Source organism: Thunnus maccoyii, chromosome 1 (genome assembly GCF_910596095.1).
Source record: "Thunnus maccoyii chromosome 1, fThuMac1.1, whole genome shotgun sequence".
NCBI classification, from domain to species: Eukaryota; Metazoa; Chordata; class Actinopteri; order Scombriformes; family Scombridae; genus Thunnus; species Thunnus maccoyii.
This window is the reverse complement of record NC_056533.1, coordinates 3,882,260-3,905,763: the sequence shown is the minus strand read 5'-3', so window position 1 is coordinate 3,905,763 and position 23,504 is coordinate 3,882,260. Positions and strand designations below refer to the sequence as shown.

The 23,504-nt window shown below is 39.3% G+C and overlaps 2 protein-coding genes across 4 annotated transcripts in view; both read right to left on the bottom strand.

Moving 5' to 3' along the window:
- The window catches only part of tpcn2 (two pore segment channel 2), a 30,874-nt gene extending 29,933 nt beyond the window's left edge, over positions 1 to 941 (bottom strand). The window contains exon 1 of the mRNA XM_042421873.1: positions 528 to 941. Coding sequence (XP_042277807.1) covers positions 528 to 678 — 151 coding nt within the window. The 5' untranslated portion in view covers positions 679 to 941. The remainder of the gene's footprint in view (positions 1 to 527) is intronic.
- Positions 942 to 3,301: 2,360 nt separating this feature from the next.
- nadsyn1 (NAD synthetase 1) lies at positions 3,302 to 18,588 on the bottom strand. 3 transcript variants are annotated; one of them, XM_042415990.1, is made up of 21 exons: positions 18,337 to 18,588; positions 16,391 to 16,451; positions 16,032 to 16,148; positions 15,172 to 15,225; positions 14,852 to 14,941; positions 13,652 to 13,703; positions 13,446 to 13,534; positions 13,259 to 13,376; positions 12,849 to 12,980; positions 12,522 to 12,593; positions 10,661 to 10,785; positions 10,498 to 10,546; positions 10,300 to 10,402; positions 8,666 to 8,834; positions 7,070 to 7,205; positions 6,710 to 6,816; positions 5,627 to 5,758; positions 5,251 to 5,320; positions 4,697 to 4,825; positions 4,133 to 4,309; positions 3,302 to 3,928 (listed from the first exon to the last, which is right to left on the bottom strand). In XM_042415990.1, the coding sequence occupies exons 1-21, from the start codon at positions 18,419 to 18,421 to the stop codon at positions 3,890 to 3,892; spliced, it is 2,106 nt and encodes a 701-aa protein (XP_042271924.1). In that variant the 5' UTR covers positions 18,422 to 18,588; the 3' UTR covers positions 3,302 to 3,889. The 3 variants fall into 3 exon arrangements, with proteins under 3 accessions (XP_042271924.1, XP_042271933.1, XP_042271942.1); XM_042415999.1 differs by lacking the exon at positions 18,337 to 18,588 and adding an exon at positions 17,228 to 17,264; XM_042416008.1 differs by lacking the exon at positions 18,337 to 18,588 and adding an exon at positions 16,539 to 16,562.
- Between the last annotated feature and the right edge of the window lie 4,916 nt (positions 18,589 to 23,504).

Here is a 23,504-nt window from a genome sequence, read left to right as displayed (position 1 = left end):
ACACTGGAAAAAGTTAAGTAACGTAATAATGTAATTGATGTTAATTTGGTTAATAGTATTTGTGAATGAATCACTAAATTATACTATCACCTGAAATCCAAATCATAAGAGACTCTTAACAGGTCTCACATTAACACCTGATCTTATGGCCCGGTATTAAAGACTAGATTTAATGTGTATGTATGATTTAAACTTATAATACTGGTATTGTGCATATTCCTATATAAATCTGTTATAGTTTGTATGTTTAGTTTGTATAGTTTAAGGCAAATGGGTGGGTCACTGGGCTATGCTGACAGGGGCCATTTTTCTTCATTAGTTTATTATTTATTTATACTTAATGTACGATTTTGTACTTTAACTTCTGTAACATTTTGAATGCTGAACTTCTAGCTGTAAAGGAGGACTTTAAACCTTCATCATACAGTCATCATCCACTACACTAGTATGTCTGTCATGAAATGAACACTTTGTCTCATATCTCCGTGGACGACCTGAGATTTCATCATACCCCAACCTCGACTCACCTGTTCTCCCCTCCACACTGCACGACTCCCCGGCGACAGAGTACGACATCCGTCTGCTGCCCGGGGCCCCTCCGTGTCCCGTGCCCGACCCGGAGCCATACTGCCCGGAGGCTCCGTTCACACTCCCGCTCAGCAGACTCTCCGATTCCATCCAGGAAATCTACAACTTATTGTTTCCCCCGCTGTAATTCTTCTGCCGTGAAAGTGAAAGTGGCAGATCTGGTAGGAGACGGTGTGAAATCCGCTGCGGTGGAGTTTAAATTTAATCCTTGTGTACAGTCAGTCAACACAAACATGTAAAGTTACAAACAGCATAACAAGCTCCCAGCAATAAGCAGAGGTATGTGTTTTTAGGAAGTCGCTCGCTCTGAGCTGCTCCTCCCTCCCGTCCTGTCCTCAAGTATCACTTTACACTGACTTTGAAAACACACACTCCACCTACAGCACACTGCACATGCTGCAAGCTGCAGCCTACACACACACACGACAAACTGACAGGACAAGACAGAAACTGGAAAAATTCCCATGAAAAAAAGAGGTTGTTGTAGCAGCAGGCTGTAGGTCTAATCCATAGAAACTAATGTAAACTCCACTGAGAGAGCGAGAGAAAGAACTGGTTTAAACCAAGTACACACACTGCTTATAACAAGGTCACATCAGCAGGCACAGAGCTAGACAGCTGCCCTTTATCACGGCAGAGATCATACATACTGTACTGATCAGCTGTCAGGTATGGAAACCCATTTCCACCAGAAAACATAAACATTACAAAATTATAAAAGAATTACAAGTAAGAAGTATCAAACCAGAGTATCAAACTTTGAACTAGCCCATATATATATTTTTTTAATTGTCGTTAGTGGTTAATTTCAACTCATCAATTATTAGTCACTGTTGTTTGCAGTGACTAACAATTAGTCGTTAGCACTGTTAAAAGGTAATCATTTAGACGTAGTGTCTCATAGCTGATTTTAAAAGTCAAAGTTTGAATTATTATCTCATAATTTTTTAAAACCTTAGTAGCTCATAATCGTGATTTACTGTGGGTATTTTCATTCCTAACATTTGACTTATTTTTTTCTTTTCCTGGCAGATATGAGCTTCTGTAACCAAACATTCACCAAACTCATTTGTACGCGAGACGGACGAGCTTCTTAATTTGTATTTAAGCACCATCCACTTCATATGAATGGCTGAATGAGTACAAACAGTTTTTCCAGTGCAGTTAAAGGTTGGAGCTGCAGAGGTCCCACTACAGTCATTTAGTACTGGGGGGGGGGGGCGGACGACATGAAATAGTATTTTTGTGCAAAATAGTATTTATTAATGAGGATTAAAAATGTTAATTACAGCCCTTAAAACACACATCATGCTACGCTGTCATCTGACAGCTAAATAAAGCACCACATACTTTCTCTACACTACACTTGCTTGCAGTTGCGTACGAGAGCTTTCTCCAACATGTCTTCCACCCATAATCATCTACTTTGTCATTAAACTTTTGACATGTAGAAAACATGTTCAATCCACTGTGTCAATGGGAACCACTTTATTTCTACACCCCACTACCCGTCCCATACAGGGTGTCTCACCAATGACATTTAACTCCAAATAGCACACAGCCTGTGTGATCCCATAGCAGCAGTGTTCCTGTGATTGGAATAAAAGGTATTTCACATTCTTAATCTAATCTGGCATAGTTGTACTAAATTAAGCACCATTACTCCTTACTGAGGATAGTTCCAGGAGGAAATCATACAGAAGTAATTGAGTGATAAGTCATGTGAGGGTTTCAAACACTGAAACTATCATATTAACAGCATATTTTAGCTCAGTCCATTTCCTTGTCTCGTAAAGACATTTTCTATCACTCGCACACTTTCATACAGAGTTGGGACAGTTTTTAGGGTCCAAGCAGCAAATTTGCCAGAACCCCATTGTTTCTGTTAGGATTCTTCTTCTTCTTCTTGTGCCCTAAAAGTATCTGGGTCTCAGAAACTAGAACAGCTACAGTTCCTAAACTTGGCAGATAGGTTGGAAATCTCACCTACTACTCAGACAAAAAAAAATAAAATACTGATTGACCAGATGGTGGCGCTGTAACAATGAATTTTACATTTTGGCTTATAACTGTTGAACCCTAAATCTCACAAACAAAATTATTCTTTTCCTGGATTCTGTGGGTCCAGATGAATCTATCCATATAAGCCACACCCATTTGCACCTAGATAGATTTTCCACCATTTTGAATTTTGTCCACATCTGTTTTTTCGCTAATCCTACAAATTAGCTTGTAATGGAGTATGTTTCATCGTGGTATTGTTAATTTTACAAAATATCTCAGTACTTCTTCCACCACTGGACATTCCCATCAGCCTCAACTGTACTTTGTCTTTAGTGCTAATTACCAAATGTTAGCATGCTAACACGCTAAGTACACATAATACCTGCTCAACATCAGCATGTTAGCATTGTCACTGTGAGCATGTTAGCGTGCAGAATTTAGCTTAAAGCACTGCTGTGTCTAAGTACAACCTCAAGGAGCTGTTAGCATGGCTGTAGACAAGTTCTGTGTGTCTTGTTTTCATTTATCATAAATGGCCAAATTCTCTAACTCTGTAAAGAAAACTACTTTTACTATATATCTTAAAATCCAGAGCGTTTTCCACCGTAAAGGTTTGGGTATCAATGATTGAGAAAGTGTACTGTAGTAAAATATACAACCATGGTTTAGATAGGGAGTGTATGTTTCTAATAACAAATGTACAAACTGATCATTATATATGCGATATTTATTTGAAATGCAATTTTATGATTCTGAAAACATCTTAAACACGGATCATGCAAGTAAAACCTCAAGAGCCATCCTTACAGCTACTACTGCAAGTCACAGCAAATTCTGTACCATGTTAAAATTAAAGCTTTTCCAAAGTTAGAGTTTTATTTAATGTTGGTTTTTAGTGCCGTATGACTAGCATGTACTTATGTATTCACTGTACCACAAACTGGACAGTTTCAGCTGTATGTTGTGGCATCATCGAGACTTCAAAAAGCATTTGTTTCAAGTTCCACCTCAAATGACTATATTTTCACATGTGATAAGACTTACAATGATCCCATACCTCTTAGCAAAGTTTGGAAATGAAGTTAACTATCACATTTGTGTCTAGGCTGCTAGCTTCTTCGATCAACTTCACTGAGGTAGAACAAAGGTTCAGTATAGTCACAGAAAAATGGTTCTTGCATTGGTTGGCTCAATTGGCCATTCAGGATAAAGTCTTAGACCAATCGAAAACATCAAGTATTATCTGATAGTTTACTACAGCTACAGTTCTCATGGATTTATCTGGATCCTCAGGCTCTTACTGCTTGGGGTGGGTGTTTGTTGCCATCTGGGACACCTGTGTGAAAGGAAATGAAGAATGGAAACAACTTCTTAAAGATGTCCATTGTAACCAATGATAATTGTTTCCAGCTCTACCAAATACTATAAATCATGTTAACCATCCTTATTCACAGATTACTCCTGTATGTCTGTTTTATTGTTCTTTTCTCTGTCACATTTTACACTGAATTTCTAAGTGCAACAATACATTGATTGCTACCTGGTTGTCGATGCACCTGAACTGCCAAGTCCAGCGTGCGTTGTAGAGGAAAGGTCGGAGGTCAAAGCGGTTGTCGTCAGGGCTGTAGCTCTCGGCGTGGTAGGATGGCGTCACTGTGGTCATCTTATGGCGATTCACTGAGTACATCCTGAAGAAGCGCTTCACCTTCTGCGCCACCTGAAGGAACACAACAACACAGTTACTTTTATATAAAAGCCTTGCTAACAGCTGCTACAGTAAACGTACGATAATTTTTTAACAATGTTCACATTATTCATGTCAACATTCGACACCAGTTTGACAAGGTCAGATAAGTAGCTAGTAGGTAGCTTGTTAGCTGTAAATGACAGACAGCTGACAGCCAGAGTTGCAGAAATCTCTCATTACACTTTTTAAGCACATCATATTATCGCTTTAATCTTCTCACTTTGAAAGCTTTGACTCTGAACCTTCAGGTTTTAGTGTTTGTCAGTGTGAAGCTAATGCTAATGTTAGCTCAAGCAGCTAAGGTGCAGAGCTGTCAGTTGTATAATCAGGCACTTGACAGGCAGAAACATGACTTACCTCTGTGGGCGAGAGCGCATCCTTCCACATGTGGATGAGTTTACAGAACATACTGAAGGGGCCGCATTTGGAGATCTTCCTCAGTCGTCCAATCACTGATAACTCGGAGTAGGTCATCCCCATGTCCGCCTAAGGAAGGAGGTGTGGTGGTGGTTAGAGAAAGATGGAAGAAAACACAAATGTACATGTAAAGAGGAACTCAGCCACCACTCATACTCCAGTTTAGAGTCTTTACAGGTTAAGTCATGAACATGATTAATTACTATCCTGCAACACAGCCCCACTCAAGTGGGATTTATTCCTAAAGGGGAGACAGAACTGTCCCTATAAAAGTTGAAATTGAAATTACTGGTAAATACTGAAATTATTGGTGAATATTTAAATAATACTAATATGACAAAAAAAATCAAATAAATATTTGAACAGGCCCTCTATCATACTCAATGATCAACTGTTTACTTTCTCCTGGACTTAGCTGTGAGCTTCTTTTTATTGCAGTTCTGCTAAAAGATTGATAGTTATATTTCCATGTGTATTATGAACCGTCTCACTACCTCATCTGTCTGCGACACCTGTCCATCTGTAAGCGGCTCCAGTTCAGCTGTGGGCGGAGCGGCCAGGATGCTGCAGAGGAAACCAAAACCACTGACAAACTGAAAACACCCCAAGATGCTTCATTGTGGTTTGACTATACCAAAGTGTTCATGAAACAATGACTGCGGCAGGAAACCTAAAAAAAAATGCAGACTTTAAGATGTGCTGCAGTTTGTATGTGTGAACACACATGCCGTTGCCTGTTTGCTTCAATGAGATCATGGCCGAGTCTCTATCTCACAATGAATGTACTGATGTTTCTCTGCCTCAGCACCTTTTCAGTGTCTGTAATCTCAGTACTTAACAAATATGATACCCGACTATTGAATCTCTCACCCTCTCAGAGCGGTGAGCTGGAACTGCTCCACACAGTACAGCAGGAAGCTCTTCAGGTCTGTCTTGCTGATGCCTCCTATTGGGTTGATGTCAGCACTGGAGCAGTCATACTTGGTGAAATACCCTGTCAGACTGAGCAGGAAATCTGGTTTAATGGGAGGAAAGATGGGTCTCATGCAAGAAGCATTCATTTGTTCTTAAGTGGCACATATGGGTGGTTTAAGAGAATTCGTGCCATTTGCTAATTTTCCTGTTCCTGATGTACAAACGAAATTCACCAGTGTTCCAAACCAGTCATACCAGTCAAACAGTCTGACTTTCTCCACAGGGAGGAAAACACTCAGTTGGTTTAAGAATTATAATGCCTTAAACTGAATCAATCTGGAGTTTAAATATTAAATATATAACTACAACAAACACCATATCATCATCACCAATCTACTGAGATTTTTTTTTAGATTTTATGATTTTTAGTGTCATATTTCAGCTCAGCAGTATTACTTGTAACCAGCTGCCTCTTTCTCAGGTCTCTGTCCAGTATCATGTTGTGTTGCAGCTGACAGTGTAACATCATCTACTGTAGGCTGTAATATTCTCTCCTCTAATATCTCTGTGACTGTCACACGACCGACTCTCATATTAGTCATGGAGCGTTTTGCTTTAGAAAGACTTTTTTTTAACAATTTCATGTCAAAGCTGTTTATTTCTCTCTGTGGTGTAAAATTATTCTTTTTCCTCTTTGGTAAGGTTTTTATGAATGAAACGCAGCTGAACAGGTTGCCTTCTTTGGTGATTTTAGGCGGGTTGATTATGCTAATGATCATATCTCTCCAGTGCACACTTCCTCATGAACAGGTGGCATTTAAAAGGCTGAACCGAGACCCTTCAAAGGTTTACTGGATGCCAAAACACTGCACAGCGAGCTTTGAAAAGTTATTACGGCCGCAATCATTTAAATCGTTCATGCACACTGGCTTAGTCTGGCTCCTGGAGGCCACTTTGATCTTGAGCTACATTTATTTTCCCTGTGAAACAACTGCAATCCCTGAACTTATTTTAGAAAGCTAATAGCTCCAGTAATACCTCTCATCTACGTTGGCTGAGCCCAGCACCAGCAAGCCACCTGGCTTTCCTCTGGCCCACAGACTCAGCTGGGCAAACAGGTAGGCCAGAACCATCCTGACCCGAGCCTGGGAACACACACACATACAGAATACAAAAGTGTCTGACACTGATGGAAACTACAAAACGGTCACATTAGTGTTACTGAAGCATCAGTGTGAGGAGGACTGTGGTTAAACTGTCATTACGTGTTTGTTAGCAAAGAAGGTGTGATGAGAGAGTAAAAAGTGATACACAGAGTGTGCAAAGAAGCTGTCGTGATGATAAAGGCATCATGAGACACAGTCAGAGCATGAGTGAGTGAGTGAGCGAGGGTCTAACCTGTACATTCTGCAGAGCCAGGTTTTCTCTGTGACTTCCTCCGTTGACGCGAAACTGAGGCAACCTCCCAGTAACCACTGAGAAGATACCAAGAACGGCTTTGACTGCCATGTCTATGTTAATGTTCATGTGTGTGCTGAAAACCCAGAGATAAACGACAGAAAGGAAAACATGTTTACTCCATAGCTATTAAAATATGTATATAGTATGTTATTTTTAACAAATATTATTGTCTGTTGAAGAACTAATATGCATTTATGTGTCCACCTGTCATTAATCTGAAAGGAACCAAACAAGCCAAACAGATACACCACCTTCCTGTTTGTACTAGTGTGATTTGGTCTTTTCTACTCCTTACCTAGTTATCTCTGCTTTAAGACCGACTCCCTGAGCCTCATGTCAAATATGATGACAACTCACACACTGATATTTACTTTTTAACATAAACACACATTTTTGACAAAAACCCATTAAATTTGGTTATTGAAGAATTGTGACAAAGAAATAAATGTACTAAGCAGGACAGTTTACAGTTGAACATACATTTGTTAGTGCTCTCTTGTGGATGAACTACAGTATGTTACCTACATATCTGGGAAATGTACTTAATTGCCAAGACTTAGATGAGTAGACCAACACCACTCTCATGTCTATATGGTTAGTATGGAGATGGAGCTAGGAGGCAATTAGCTTAGCTTAGCATAACAAGAAATGGTTGTTTACAGGTGCTGAGAGCCAGGCTAGCTCTTATGCCCCACTGCCAGTCTTTAGGGTAAGCTAGGCTAACCATCTCCTGGCTCTAGCTCCATACCGAACATATGAGACTGATATTCATCCTCTCATCTCACTCTCTGCAACAAAGTCAGACCATTCCTTTGATGGCCGACATATTGTATATACAGTATTAGTTAAAGGTTACATACCAATACAATCTATCTCTGATAAGCTACAATCACATTTCCAATGCCACACTGATCAGGCTGTACTTGTCATGCTTGGAATGTGTGTGCTGATCCATAAACTAAGATGAATTCTGATTTCTTTGGTAATACATTGACACTTTCATTCTATACTGTGTACATGAGCTCTAAATAAAATGATTGTATTCATATCCTCATGTTATTTGTCATATATGGCATTTAACTGAGATTTGTGTTTTATAGTCAAACTGCATATGTTCTCATGTGTACTAGGACTGGAAGTTATGATTATTTTCATGATGGATTCATCTGACAATTATTCTTTCAATTCATGAGTTTTTGTTTGAGACGTCTGCTTGATAAATTGCTTAAACATTCCATTATTCTATTATTTGGTATTTATATGTTGATCAACTAATGAATTAAATGTTTTAGCACAATTTTATTTTATACATACCACAGTGAACTTTTCTGTTTTCTCACAGTATGCTCTACTTTTTACCCCTGCGTATACTTTTAATTTATGATTTGTCTTAATATTATCTCAGTTTGATTTTACACATTAACAACAATGATTCAACTAGTATTTGACACTCCGTTAACAACCATTTCTTCAGGCAGATGCTACTTTGTATGGTACGTAGCAGCTTACAATAACACCTTCAGTCCCACCTACCTGCCGATCTGATTGGCCAGGTCTTTGGCCCGGTTGCAGGTGTCCGCTGAGGAGTTTTCACTGGCCATGTAGCAGGTGGTGAAGATGCGACCGCACAGCTCCTTCGGACGCTGAGGACGATAGGATTCATCTCCAACCAGACAGCGAACCTCCTTCAGTACCTGACTGTCTGAGAGGATGGAAGGAGGGATGGAAGACAGAATGGAGGGAAAAGAGCGATGAAAGACAGGAGACTGAGGAGGGTGGCGTACACTCATGACGGGACCCACAGTAAGAAGCTGTATTTATCTTGTTGTTTAGATATCTGTAGCTTGTGACGACAAAGTACACAGAGGTTCATTTCACTGTTTTCTCTAAGTGGCAGATTCCAACAAAGATTCAATCAATTCATTCATCTACTTACTGACTTATTCACTTAAGTGCTGTGTGCAATCATTGCTTTGAATGTTCACATAAATGTGCTCTAACTGTCGTCCTGAGGAGAATCAAACTGTCATGACACAATCACCAAATGTGATTCAAATCAGAGAGCCACACAGAACCGGCAGTTTTTATTGTGGTTTGCAAAATGAAAAATCTTTTTGCAGAAGGCCATAATCTCATGCATACTTATCTACTGCTAACAGGCATGTCTGTGCTCATATCAGTATTTTTTTTTGTAAATAAATGTATTTATGTGTTTTCTATGATCTATAACCAATAATCCTACTGGCAATTGAATTAGAGACAACCAATCAGTAATCAGTTAGTCTAAAGTTAGGCTATTCATTTTGCATGTGTGTAGTACTATACAGTCTCTACAAGGCTTTTATAATTATGAACCAAGATCTCAAGTTATAAGCAGCGTCTTTTTTCTCTGATTGCAAAGTGGATTTATTAATGTTTATCTTTAACACATCAAAGAGAAACTGTCATCTTTGTAAAATCAGTTGATTTTTACAGCGGGTATGATGTCTTTTTTCGTTCTGGTTCTGATTTTGATGCTTTGATCCCTTTGATACCAGACACAGTTGCTGCATATGAAAGAACGTCATATAGGATGTATAACAAGACAGAAAAATATTTCCTCAAAGTGGTGCATGTATATTTCTAACCAACAACGTGTTACTTCATCTCTCAATACTTTGAAACTTTCCTACCCTCTGTTTCACTCAGTCCCAAACTCACTGCTTCCTACTGAAGATGTAAATCTTAACGAACACTTCATGAATATATGTGTTGATTTTAAAAACAGCCAGATACTCAAACAGGAGGAAACTGTGCATTTGCTGGGGACTATTTTCAGCAGCGGATTAATCCACGTTTGCTGCTGTACTGAGTATTTCTGCTGTGTGTAGGATTGAGTGAAAATAAACTACAGTGTCTCATGGTTGTGAAGGAACATGTCACCCCGTGCAAAACAGTGTGACCCACTGATGTGTTTTTAATAGTTCTTGTACAACAATGGAGCTCTGCAGCACAGAGGAAGACGAGGCTTTGATACACACACAAGACTTAGTAGTATGTTGGTTGTTGTATTTTTATGGCATTTGTTGACAATTAAGAAAAAATAAAGAATATCAGCAGATTGATGGTTTAAAAGAACATGTTAAATTTAAAGAATTTGGCCATTTGACAAACTGACTGATACTCACTGCCGTCTTCTACAGCCTGGCAGAGTAGCACACACATGGAGTGGACAATACAGGCAGTGGAGGAGCTGTCGACGCCTCCACTCAGAGGCAACAGAAAACCAGCCTGGAACCATCAGATACACCAAAGTAAGTTCACACAGTCAGAATCTAATTATCTTGTTAGTCTGAATGATTTAAACTGTTTGTGTTCCTCCTCACCTGTCCACTTCTCCTCAGGTAGTCCCATAGCCAGCAGGCAGGTCCAAGACTGAACAACACAGGAGACAAATGTGTTATGTTTACATGAAGGTTTCTTTTATCGGCACTTATGAAAAGCTAAACATGATACTGGTTTTTGTACTGAATCAAATCTATTTTGTACCTGATCTCTTCCTCTGCTGTGTGAAAGTGCCATGTTATTGGTTGATGGGTGGGGAGGTAGATGTCATCACCACTGGATAAAGAGAAGTCAACTTTCACTCTGTGGCAAGGTTTGGGTTCACTTTCCTGGAACAGAGACATATTAAGAGTGATATTGATATGGAATGACAAAGTGACACATGTAACTGAGCTATGTGTGACTTTAACTGAACCAACTACAAAAATATAAGAGAATAAACTTGAGAAATTTGAAGTGTGATTACATACAAACAATCAATCAAAGAGGACACAAAGAGTGAAGACAACAGTGTCCTTCCTAACATTCTGTATGTGCCGAAGACACTTACAAGAAGGGTATACGTGTATGACTTGAAATCATGTCGGCCTCAAATCACATATTTGTGTGTATGAAATGGACAGCTTAAAGCTGCAGTGACTTATTTTGGCCTCTTGGGGGCTGTGTAACAAGCTGAAAGTGTTAAACCCACAGAGTGCAACCTGACTCAAGGGGTGACAAATTTTAGAAATTATTTATTATGAAAGAATAAATGAAAAACACAGTAATCAGCTGATCCTCAGAGGCGTCACTGGTTCAAGTGCCAGCTGAAGAACACAGCACAAGCCCACAGCTGATACACCTGCAGGTGATCTCATGCCTTTTATACTCAAAATAGAAATGTTTGAAATTGAATGGGGGGGTGTCTGTAAACATGCAAGATGAAGTGCGTATATATAAAATAACACATCTAAGGAAGTGGGCAATTACACTAGCACAACATTTAATATATTATCCCCCCTCAATTTCCTCCATCTCCACTTGAAACCTGATTTTGGCCCACACCACTTACTGGCACAGATTTGATGGTGCTGCTACTTGCTCAGACCTCTGTATAGAGAGCTCATCATGAGAGCTCATCATGAGAGCCTGATCCTAAAGCAAGCCTCTGCTCCAGTCTCATTAGCTGTAATATGTGACACATAAACGTCAGGCCTGCTACTTTCACCTCGGGTCATTAAAGACATACAGTATTTACACTCAACTGTAAACACAGCTACATCTCTCATCGTATATAACCAAGTCTCTTTCAAATTTCAATACACTTTCAATATGTTGACGTAGGTTATAGCGCCACAGACCACAGAAGTTTAGACTAGATTTATTTGTGTACCTACATAAGGCTTATTGTTTATTTTGCCACTTAAGATAATCAATGAGACAATCACGACCACAGTTGAGGGAAATACTTGTTTCCTTACCTGTGGTAGTGTTGTTGATGAATGGGCAAATCTATTAATATGATGCATCAAGACAGTAGTTCACAAGTTAAACCACTGTACTAAATCACCATGCAACCTAAAGTGCTTTAACAAACAATAGGTAGCCATAGCAACAATGCTTATGTTTCATGTCTCACTTGCCTCTGATGGAGAGAGACAGATCTACTCTAATCAATACAGTTGTCTACATAGCTTGTGTAATGGCTTGTGTTTTACTCGTGCTATATGCAGATAAAGGCAACCTGAAACATATTTTTGCACTTTGAGTCTACAGTGATCATGTATTGGGATCCAAGCACTTCCAAAATGTGGGTGACCTACACTCAGTTCTGTACCTGAACACATCCTGTTTGCAATCCTGCTCACAAAAACAATGTTAACATTTTGATGTTTTGACCACGTTCACCATCTTAGTTCACCCACGTCTTGGCAGTGTTCAGAGCGCAACACACAATATCTGTAGTCATGTGCATCAATTAGAAGGAAATAGACTTTCAGTATAAAACGCAGCTGAAAGCCTTATAGCAAATCTTCCTACTATAGTTTGTTTCATGGTTTGTTAACATAGCCTCCGAGCGTCTCACCATGTGTGGCTGGCACACTTCTCCTCTGTAGCTACGCACATCCTCGAGGTCAAGAGTAGCTGCGATCACCTCCTACAACACATACACACAAAAACAAACATCAGTCTGGCTCTCTTGTGCTTACATCATCTTCACATCACATTTGTCTGTAGATTCAGGAAAGCTACCTGCCTGGAAACACCTTCCCAATATACATTTTCACATTGCACTGCATGACTGATCTGCCTTCCTTCCCATTACCATTTATCATTTTCAAATACACACACAGAGACTTATTTTGTGGGTACATTCTGACCCAGGTCTGGTTCTTCTCATGTCCATACATACCACATCATTTAGGGAGAACTGTGCTCCCTGTGCCACTATGTCCCCGTTGATGGCCACCATTGCACACCCATCATAATAGAGCCGGTCTCCATCACAGCCCCTCTGATTGGCATACAGATAGATACCTCCACTCTGGAGGAACACCAAAAACAAACTGAATGTAGTACTGATTTTAATATTGCATGCTCAAAAAATATCGCAGGAATTATTCTAACAAGACACAATGTTATGGAGATGCTAGGTCCTAGACTAATGGTACCATGCTGCCCTCTGGTGATCTCTGCTTCACATTGTCTGTTTATGTACAGATGGGTGACAAATAATGTTTTTTTCCATAAGTTAAACTCCAAGTCTATATGTGTCTTAAGCGACACATGTTTGTACAAAGCGTAATCGCAAATTTGTCATACCTTGGTAGTGGCTGACTTGACCAGGTTTACTCTTTGGTCAGCTTTGCGGAGCTCGTGATGGCTGGCAGAGGAGTTGGTAAAGATTTCAACCCCATCAAGACCCATCTGAATATGAGGGCTGAAGAAAAGAGAAAACATCCAGTCATCAGGAGTTATAACGGTTTCCAATATTACACTATTGCTCTACCTTCTGGGATTCCATAGCTCTGCGCAGATCTCAGTGCCAATGCAGGTGTCCTTTGTGGAGAGCACACAGTCACCAAATGGGACTGTATCCTGATGGACACAAAAGCAACAGGGAAAAAAAATACACTGACCCTCTCTCTTTAATGTGCAGAAGAAATGGCCTGGATCTTCTGTTAAAGTCTTCACAGGTGATGATGGGATTCTTACCTGCCCTGTTACCTCCTGGATCATTCGGGGCAGGAAATACTCCTCTACTTTCCTTGAAAAAAGCAAAATGACAAGTACTTTTATTACCATCCATATCCTTTGACTTTTGAATGTAATGGTGACTAGCTTGCTAGCTAACAAGCTACATCATGTAAATAAAACAGCTTGACAAAGTTGTAAAAATGTGTATTATTTCACTTTTAAGAAGCGCTAACTGTTTCCCCAGCTCAGTCTTTGTGCTAAGCTAGGCTACAGTTACAGTATGTCTGTACTGGACCTAAAGAGGTTAAATTAAAAGGACCAGTGTGTACGATTTAGTGATCTAGCAGTGAGGTTGCAGATTGCAATCCAACTGAATACCCCTCCCGTCACGCTCCAAGTGTGTAGGAGAACCTACAGCGGCTTTTTGTGAAACTCACAAAAAGCATGAAAAGCCCTCTCTAGAGTCAGTGTTTGGTTTGTCCATTCTGGGCTACTGTAGAAACATGTCTTATTATCATGTGATTATACACTAAAACATACCTATGAATATTATATTCCATTTCTGCCAAGTCTGTTATACTTAATGCCACTAAATTCTACACACTGCACCTTTAAGACAAGTAAGCATATTTCCCAAAGTATCAGAGGTCTTTTAAAGGACTACTACTAATTTTTAATTCCCACTTCCTGTTGGGAGGCAGGTTTAAAACTGATCCAATAATGCTATGATAGTACAATTATAAAAACAGCCAGGCCAACACCTCCATACTCCTTGTGATTGTTCATTTATGTGCAGGAAAACCATTTTACTGCATTTTGAAAGACATTGGCATTCACCAGGCAGAGGAATAACAAAGAGACGCTATCCTGTTGTGTTTTGGGAAACGTAGGATCCAGTGTTTTTGGAGTTTAGCCCATACTAGGAACTAAAAGTGAGGAAATCTCTGCCTCTGTTGCACAGATTTCCACAATCTGTCTCTTGCAAGGTCCCCAAGTTTATGTGCAATAATTTATCACTGAGTTCTGATTTAGATGGAGAGGCAAACTTATAATGTTCAACAATTGGAATAAAGCTATGTGGAAAACATCCCTGTATTGACCTGTTCATATCCAAACAAAGACCTAAAAATATAATGTAAGATTAACTGCACACTAAAGTACTAAAACATCAATGAGGGTCTTAAAATATCAATGCAGCACAATCTGCTATGGACCAACCTTAACTGGTTCCAAGGTGAGAACCAGCGCATCTCTCTGTAAATCCCATGGTTGGCCATCAGCATCTTTGGTCTGATCAGCAGAATCTTTCTACAGGATGGAAGAAAAATGAATCAGTTCTGTGTTCTTAAAGCAGTTTAATACAGAAAAAACTATTGATCAATCTGTTGAGTAAAAATGCATGAGTGTTACATCATAAAATAAGTCATTTGCATCTGCAGGTGCTCCATAAGCTCCAACTGACATGAAAAAAGTCCACTAAATGTATAAAAATAAGAAAAAGCAACATGTTGTGAGGCTACACCAGTGTGCGGACGTACCTGTTAAGGAACAGCACTCGACAGTTGTAGCGGACATTGTGATGCATTATGGGCCTGAGGGGAGCAGAATTCACAACTTTGTCAAATGTGATACCAGACTTAAAGCTGCACAAAGTGAGATTTTAAGGTAAAATACATTTGTTTTGTTAGTTTAAAGATCCCTTCCAGACATATATTAAGACATATACAAATACTCTGCTAAGAACAATAATGTGTGCCTGATATGTTTTTTCCACAAAAAAAGTATAATTGCCATATTAATATGCAAAATATGCAAATACATTTCATTTCTAAAGTTTAACTGCTGGACACAAGATGTCTCCTACTTCACTGTAAAGTCCATTCTCACTGGAGGCTTCAATTTTCCACATCACACTTGTGCGAGTTGAATATTGGACCAGGAGTGACTCCAAATAGTTGTGATTTCATAAATCCTGCTCATAGACCCAACCTTAAAAATCTGATTTTCAATGAGCACAGAGAAAATTTCCACTTTCAGCAGATGACTGTGAAAACAGCATTTAAGTGTCAAACTCTGCACATACATCATTCTGCACAATGAAGCACAAACACTCTACTGTTGGAACAAGAATAAAAACATGTTTTTGAGTGGAGGGGGACTTTAAATTCGGGGTTAAGGGCTTTGAAAGACAAGAGAATATATAGGTTCACAGCAGTCTGCAGTGCATCAACTGTTGCCTTTCATGATTTATGGAAAATAAACTTTCAAAAGTTCAATTCTATCCTCCTGCCACAGGGTGCTGCTGAAGTATCACTTTGACTCGTGCAGCTTTAAAGACAAAACCGCTTGACTGTATACTGTTTTTGGACTGGTCTGACTGTTTGATGGTGATACCAACATTCCCACGTCACAGATGATATCCTGGGTGATGGGAGATTCCAGAAGCTTCCTCAGGACCTCAAAGCTGTGGAGTAGCGTATCTGATTCATAGAAGTGGTCTGCACAGCCATACCCACTATAAAAATGCAGTTAATTAGAAAACAGATGTCAGCTGAGTAAGCAAAGGACAGAAAAGGAAGCTTAGTTTAGTAATTAAAGTGATGATATTTTGCACAATAATCATTTCGGCCAAGATTCATACTGTGACATTTTAATATGGGAAAATACTGTGCATACTGTCTCATAAATGGAAGAGGTGCACTTCTTATTAACAGTGTGAAACCTGAACAAGCACCTTAAAAGAATTTCCCAACATACCTTATCTCCAGCTCAGGGCCCAGTCTATATTTGGCTCCATGAGCCTTTGCAATCTCAATACCTGCAGGGAAACACAGATACAGACAACAGAGAGAACAGAATCATTACTTTTTTGGCAAAAACAATTGTTGGTAATGTGTGCATTAACCTGTGGTGGGAGAAGAAGTCAATTCTTTTAGTTTAAAGGTTCTCCAGTGTTTTATTGTACTTCCACAAAGTCAGGGGACTTGCAGGAGACAAAGTTGAGAGGTATCCTGTCTTTTAGTTTGTAGTGTGGTTCATGCTCCAAAAACACTGGGTGCTTGATTAACATTGTGCAACTTGATAACATCTTTTGTTAGACTTACTCTGAATGAAATGCCTACATCTTCAAGCCCAAGCAGAGATAAACCTAATGTAGTGTTTTGTTTCATTATTCCTAAGCAGTGATGTCTAAACTGCTGCATCTGAGCTTGCTTAAAAACTGCAAAAAACCATGTGACTGATGACATGTGAAGCAGGCACACATCTGAGTCACACAGAGGCTAACTGGCTGTGCTTCCCTCCGGTCATGCTGCAGCTAACGCTCTGCTAGCTTATCAGCTAACATTAGCCCCGGTTTGTTATTCAGGTTAAAGTGGGAGGAAGCAGCAGGTCTGACGGGCAGCTTAAGTGAATTGGAGCCTGTGGAGGAAGCACCGGGACCGTCAGGGTGAAACAGTCCGTCGAGGAGCTGCTAAGTTCGGCTGCACAGAGAGGAAACACCTCGGCTGACAGGATGTACCCATATGGATGTATTGTAAGAGCTGGATACCGGACTAAAAATGGCGCCCATTCAGTCCTATAGGAATTGCTCACCTGGCGCATACGCCAAGAAAGTTTCTAGCTTCCGGGTTTGCTTCCACGTTGTGCGGCCCACTGAATGTGTGCAGTAGTGTTTTCCCCGCTGGCCCCGCCCGCGAGCTCCCGCTCGGCCCATAGACTTTAAATTGTGATGACGTCACGGATTTTTAAATCGCTTTTCTATGTTCGAGGAAAGTTTTACTAACATAAAACCTCCATGAATCAAAAGTTCATAATCGGCAATCGGCCACAATGAGTTGGAAATATCGGCATATTGGATATCGGCAAAAAATCCAATATCGTGCATCCCTACTGCAGGACATTTCTTTTACCAGTAGATGGCAATATGCACTGTGTCACATAAAGCTCTGAGTAGTGAACCTATAGTATCTTCAACACAGTGCATCAGGAAACATGGAGAGAGCTTTATTTTGCCCCTATTATCCTGATGACATCATCTTATCAGGTTATTTTCTCAAACTCAAAGTCCCTCCAGAGCTACTGTTACTGTCTCTGTTGTGGCTGGAAGTGAAGCTAATTATCACTATATCATACTCTGTCATGTAGTTCAATCTAAAACATGCATTTTAAAAGATGTGCATGTGTTTTACATGTTTTTGAATGTAAAATATTACTTTAATAACGTAACCCATTGTCTGATAAATATAGTGGAGTAAAAAAGTTCTAGCTTGTATGGACGAATGCAGTCCTACAAAAGGAATAAGTGAAGGATATATGACGTTAAATGTTTGTGCATTTGTAATCTGTGTGTGTGTGCTATTAGAGGCATGTGACTCCCTCAAATTGTGTAAAGCACTTGGGTAATGACATTTAAAATGTAACACAAACTTGTTCCCTGCAACCGGTATTACCTTTATTCTTGCAAGTCCCATACATTATGTTAATATCATTTCACGCTTCATTTCCACTTAAGAATCCAAGAAAGCAACATTGTTTAAATGTCATAACTCCACGAGGTTAAATGTCAGTTATCTAAATGAAACGTCTATTACAGCGTCAGTCTGTCAGTGATGTACTCCAGATGAAAGTGCCTCAAAGACACAACTGTCCAGTAATATATGTGATAAGCATATGTAATATAAGTTAGTAATAGTCTGACTTACTCTTCAGTATTCTCTCCAAGTTGCCGTCAAAGTCCAAAGCCCACTGATTCAACGAGCAAGTTGCAAGGGTCACTTTCCTTCCCATTTTCAAACGGTGAGTATCTAACGTGAACAAACCAGATGTACAATGCAAACACTGGCATTAACTCTAACGTTGTGTGCAAGTGTAGTTTTGCAGTCTATCTATAGTTATGTTTCTATATGTGACCGTAAATTTAAGTAGGCGGTGTTCCAGTTCCTGCTGCTTCTTCTTTATGATGTTGTACGGCGGTTGGCAAGAAACACAATGGGGCATTATCGCCACCAAGTGGTAAGAAATGTAATTCGGGATTCTAATATTAATACTGTACTAAATAATCTCTTAAATAATAATTCAAGTTCATTTCTCTTTGGGCTCAGAATCAAGTTTATTGTCTCTGTATAACATCTTAAAACCATTACTTGGTCTACACTCTCTTATCAATCACAAAAATCAGACCTTCCTGTATGAGTTAAGATAAGATAAGCTGTTATTGAGTAAAATATAATTTATATAGCACTTTTTGTGGGTTACAGGTGCTTTATTCATTTATTTAATGTTTATTATAGGGACAAGTAGCCTAGAGCGTTGACCAATATACGCTGTGATGACACACCACGGCATTTATAGCTTAAGCTAGATGGGCCTTCATAAAAATACTCCTCATCCTAAACGTCCAGAAACCCTGAGAGGCTTCATCAAGTCACAGTCTTGAGGAGCCTGCTTATTTGGGTATTTATTAATGAATTTAATATCAGCAATTTTAATGACATTATCAAATTACAGAGGAACGATAGAAAGCATCCTGATTGGAAACATCATAAATTGGCATGGGATGTGTATATATATGTCTATAATATGTCTATAAACCTTCAGTTATGATTATTTAGAGATCCACGCACATGATTGATTTAAAGCTGTTAAATAGTCATATTCATTTTATTCTTTGCTGGCACTGTGATTGTGGCTCTGCTTCCTGACAGGGTGTTTGATTAATCAGATCATCAGACATTACAATGTGTAAAATTTAACATATAAATGGAAGGGTGTGAGGGTAAAAAGACTTTCTGTTGGCTAAAGACAACAACATACAGTAGAGACTTAAATTAATTAAGTTTGGTTTAGAGTAAATAATGACCAGTTTAGGACATGAAACACAAAGTTTATAGGACTTGGACTCGACTTGGACTTGTAGGTCTCGACTTGGGACTTACCTGTCTCCTCTATGGGCTTAACTTAGGACTTCATAGCTGACAACTTAATACCTGGAATTTACTTGTGACTTGCAAAACAGTTACTGTGTCCCACGTACTGTATGTTCATTCATCCAGTTTATTTAACCCTAAAAACATTTGATTGTTGAACCAGTTTAACACCATATAAACCTAGATGTCATATTTCAACTTAATGTCCAATAATTCACATGTTAAAATAGTTTAAAAAACAAAAACACATTCAAGGGACAAACATCACGAGAGCTATACCATTAAGTAAGTAATGGACTTTATTTTTTTCCAAAACATGCACTTGGTGTGTAGACAGTGTAAATGGTGAAAAGAACATTTTGTCATTGATTACAAAGCTAAGGGGTCATAGCCATTGGTGAGAGCTGACACTGTCATTGCGATAACACTACAATCACAAACACGCACTACAACCATCTGGTGCTTTCAAACCATCCTGTTTCTCAGCTATTTTCATCAGTCACCTCCTCCACTTAGCACTTTGTTTTGTCACTTACACAAGGGGTGTTTCATAAAGCAAGAATGCCTGTTAAGCCATGCTTACTTCAGTAAATCTGACTTATTTTCAGGAAATTCTGATTAAACCACCACTTTGGTCCAAACTGAAACATCTCATGTATCCTAATAATTTGGGTATTTCCTCCTAGCACCGCCATTAAGTTGACAGTTTTGCTTGTAAGTGAAATACTTAAACAAATACAGGATGCATTGCTGTTAAATTTGATTTAGATATTCAAATTTAATAAAACTTAAGTTATCCAATACTTTCGTTTATGATCAAATACCAACAAAATTAATGACATGTCCATCAGGCTCAACTGATACCAAGTTAACATGCTAAACTAAGCTAATTAATTCATTCATTGCTAACAAAAGTATGTTAATGTTGTAATTGAGAGACTGTTCATATGCTGACATTAGCATTTACCTCAAAGCCCCACTGTACCTCTGTAGCTGCTTGCATGGCTGTAGACTCTTAGTCTTGTTTTGCTTTTGGCTATTCAAGTAATTAAAGGTAATAAATACATCGGATCCCTGGTTGTAACATAGTAAAAGTAGCATTTTCACCATTTCTCTCATAAAAATTAAATAAATCCAGAAATACTACTATTCGGAATGCATGCAGGGCAGACAGGTATTTAAACAGAATTACAAGCATATGGAGTTTATTATATCACTTGTCCAAAATGAACTTAAGAATCCTAGAAAATGCAAATGATCTTATTTTCTTGCAATAAAACCTGACTGGGGCTGTATTTGATACTTCAAAGTTGTTTAATACATATTGCACGATTTTAGCACTTTAATACAAAGAAAATTCATACTACTCAAACAGGACTTGAACCCAAGATGGGATGATAACAAGCAGACCTGGGAGTTAAGTGGTGCTGAGTTAATCTCTACTTGTGTGAGAGTCTGAGCTGACCTGGTCCACAACATGCTGCCAAAGGTTTCCTTTTGCTTTGTTTATAACAGTACTTTTGTTCCATTTTGCTTCAATACTTCCATATTAGAAACTTATGAATGAACAGCTCTTTAATCAGACTTGACTTGAGTCTGATAACATTAGCTCAAACTTGGCACCATGAAATATTTTTAATCCTGGTTCAATTTGTAAGGCTCATTCAAGTCAGGCTTTTCACAGTAAGCCCTACTTATCTGAGCCTTCTTTATGAAACACCCCTCTGTGGGATTCCTTCTGCTACAGTTTCTTTACAAAACCAAAACAGCAGCATGGCACAGACATAAACAGAGATGATGTGATTAGTCTAAGGCCAAAAAGATTCACACTGTGAGAGGGGACAGTGCAGAAGACAGGATGGTACATGTGTTCTTGTTGTGCACTCAGGTGCAGAATTATGTGTGATGAGCCACCCTGACAAAGTGTGGACTGGCTACCATCTGCTTGTTCAACACTACAAGGTACAAAAAACATGGTGAGTGTCTGCGTTTTAAATGAACACATGTTCCAATAATCCCTCATGTCACACATCTCTCTCCTTCTCTCTTTCACACACGCACACACGCACACATGCACACACGCACACACACACACACACTCATACGTACACTTCATATGAAATAAATAGCCATATGTACAAGAGTTCCTCAAGTGGGCAGCAAACTCGGGTTAAACAGTATGCAAGTACACAAAAACACATCTACGCACAATATACAACTTACATCATGTAAACAACCAACAAAATGCTTAGCCCTGTCATGATAAAAAACATAAACCATAAAATGTTAGTTGCAAGGATTCCAGCATTAATCCAGCTAAATCAGATCTAGACACAATCCAGATACGAGGCATTTTATAATTGTGTAAAAGTGGTCAGTGTGTTCCCAGACATCACACTGCTGTGGTAAAATCTCCACGGTCAGATCAACAGTCTTAAACGCTTACAACAGAATTAAAAGGCAGAATTCAAAGGATGATCTCCCATTAGAGACCATAGCTGAGAAAGCACGATTCGACCTTTTTTGTCTAGGCAGCCCGTCCTTCCTGCATGCTAATCATCTCCCTCCCACCGCTACCTCACCTCTGAAGTCCCAACAAAATGAAGAGCTAAGTTCTTTGTCAGACAAGATATAACAGAAGGCAAAGGCATTATGTAGCAAAGTCAAGCTGTCGGGATGAAAGACAACAACCTTAGATGGTCACCTTAAATGGTCATATGGACAGCTTTGGGGTATATGAAAGGCCTGTGACGGGAAGCAGGGTATGAGAAAAAGTTAACATGGTTTGACTGGTATGTACTACTAGGGTTTCACTCATACAGATGCAGGTCTAGTTTAGTGTCCTCCAGTGATTATGATACATTTTGACAATAACAGAGTTGATCAATACTTCATCTGTGGGAAGACTTTGATCTCCAAAAATGCTAATAACACTAAACCTCCTTAAGAATGAGGATGTTATCAAAGGATAAATCTGGTTTATTACAGCCTGGGCCTTGTTTCAAGCATCAGTGACAATAACACTGTGCTTACTAAAGTAATTAAAGAGATCTGGGAACATATTGATGGAGAAAAAAGGTGTAAATGATCAGACAGGCTGTAAACAAGCAAACAGCTTAGCCAGGGGATCTAACCCATTTTATTTGGAGGTAAAACTGAAAGGCAGGGTACCCAAAATGCTGATAATAATCCCTCATTGCACTGTGCAAACAACTACAGTACAGTTCTACAAGGACCTAAACTAAGACCTGGATCCAGCCTGTATCCACATCCTTCCGACCTGACTGACTGAACCTGACTGTTACTGCTAAATATGAGATCTGAACCCGACCCAAGCCTGAAGCTTTACACAACACACCAGCATAAACCCGAACCAAAACTTGATACTGTCTGGACCTGTCAGGTTTGAGCTGGGTTGCAGAACTCTTAACTCATTCCCTTTTTTCGTAACAAGTTTCATCCTACTGTTTCCTGTCCCATTGAACTTCTTTTTACTTGCCAACATATTCCTTGATGGGTACAATGATATTATTAATGATAGAAATGATGGACAAAACTACAAAGACGACCTAAGTCGTAGTAAATTCTACTTTAACAATCTGTTTAAAAGATCGCCCAAGTGATGTGCCTTGTGAATGCAATTTCCATTGATCAGACGATGTCCTGATACCAGATCAGGTCAACTTGAGTGGAAGCAACAGAAAGTGTGGAAGAGGCCATACATGTGAAGCTGAAGAAACCATTACTGAACAGACTATGACACAACCTGTCTGCTTATGACGACACTGCTACTGTATAACAGAGATTTCTTGGGAATTTCTGTAACCTAATGAGACACTTTTAGGCTTCATTTTTGCCCTATTGTCATACTATAGGGGCACTTCAGGGATTGAAGTACCCCTTGCTTAGCCAAAGTGGCCCTTTGATTGGCCGTAGTGCCTTTC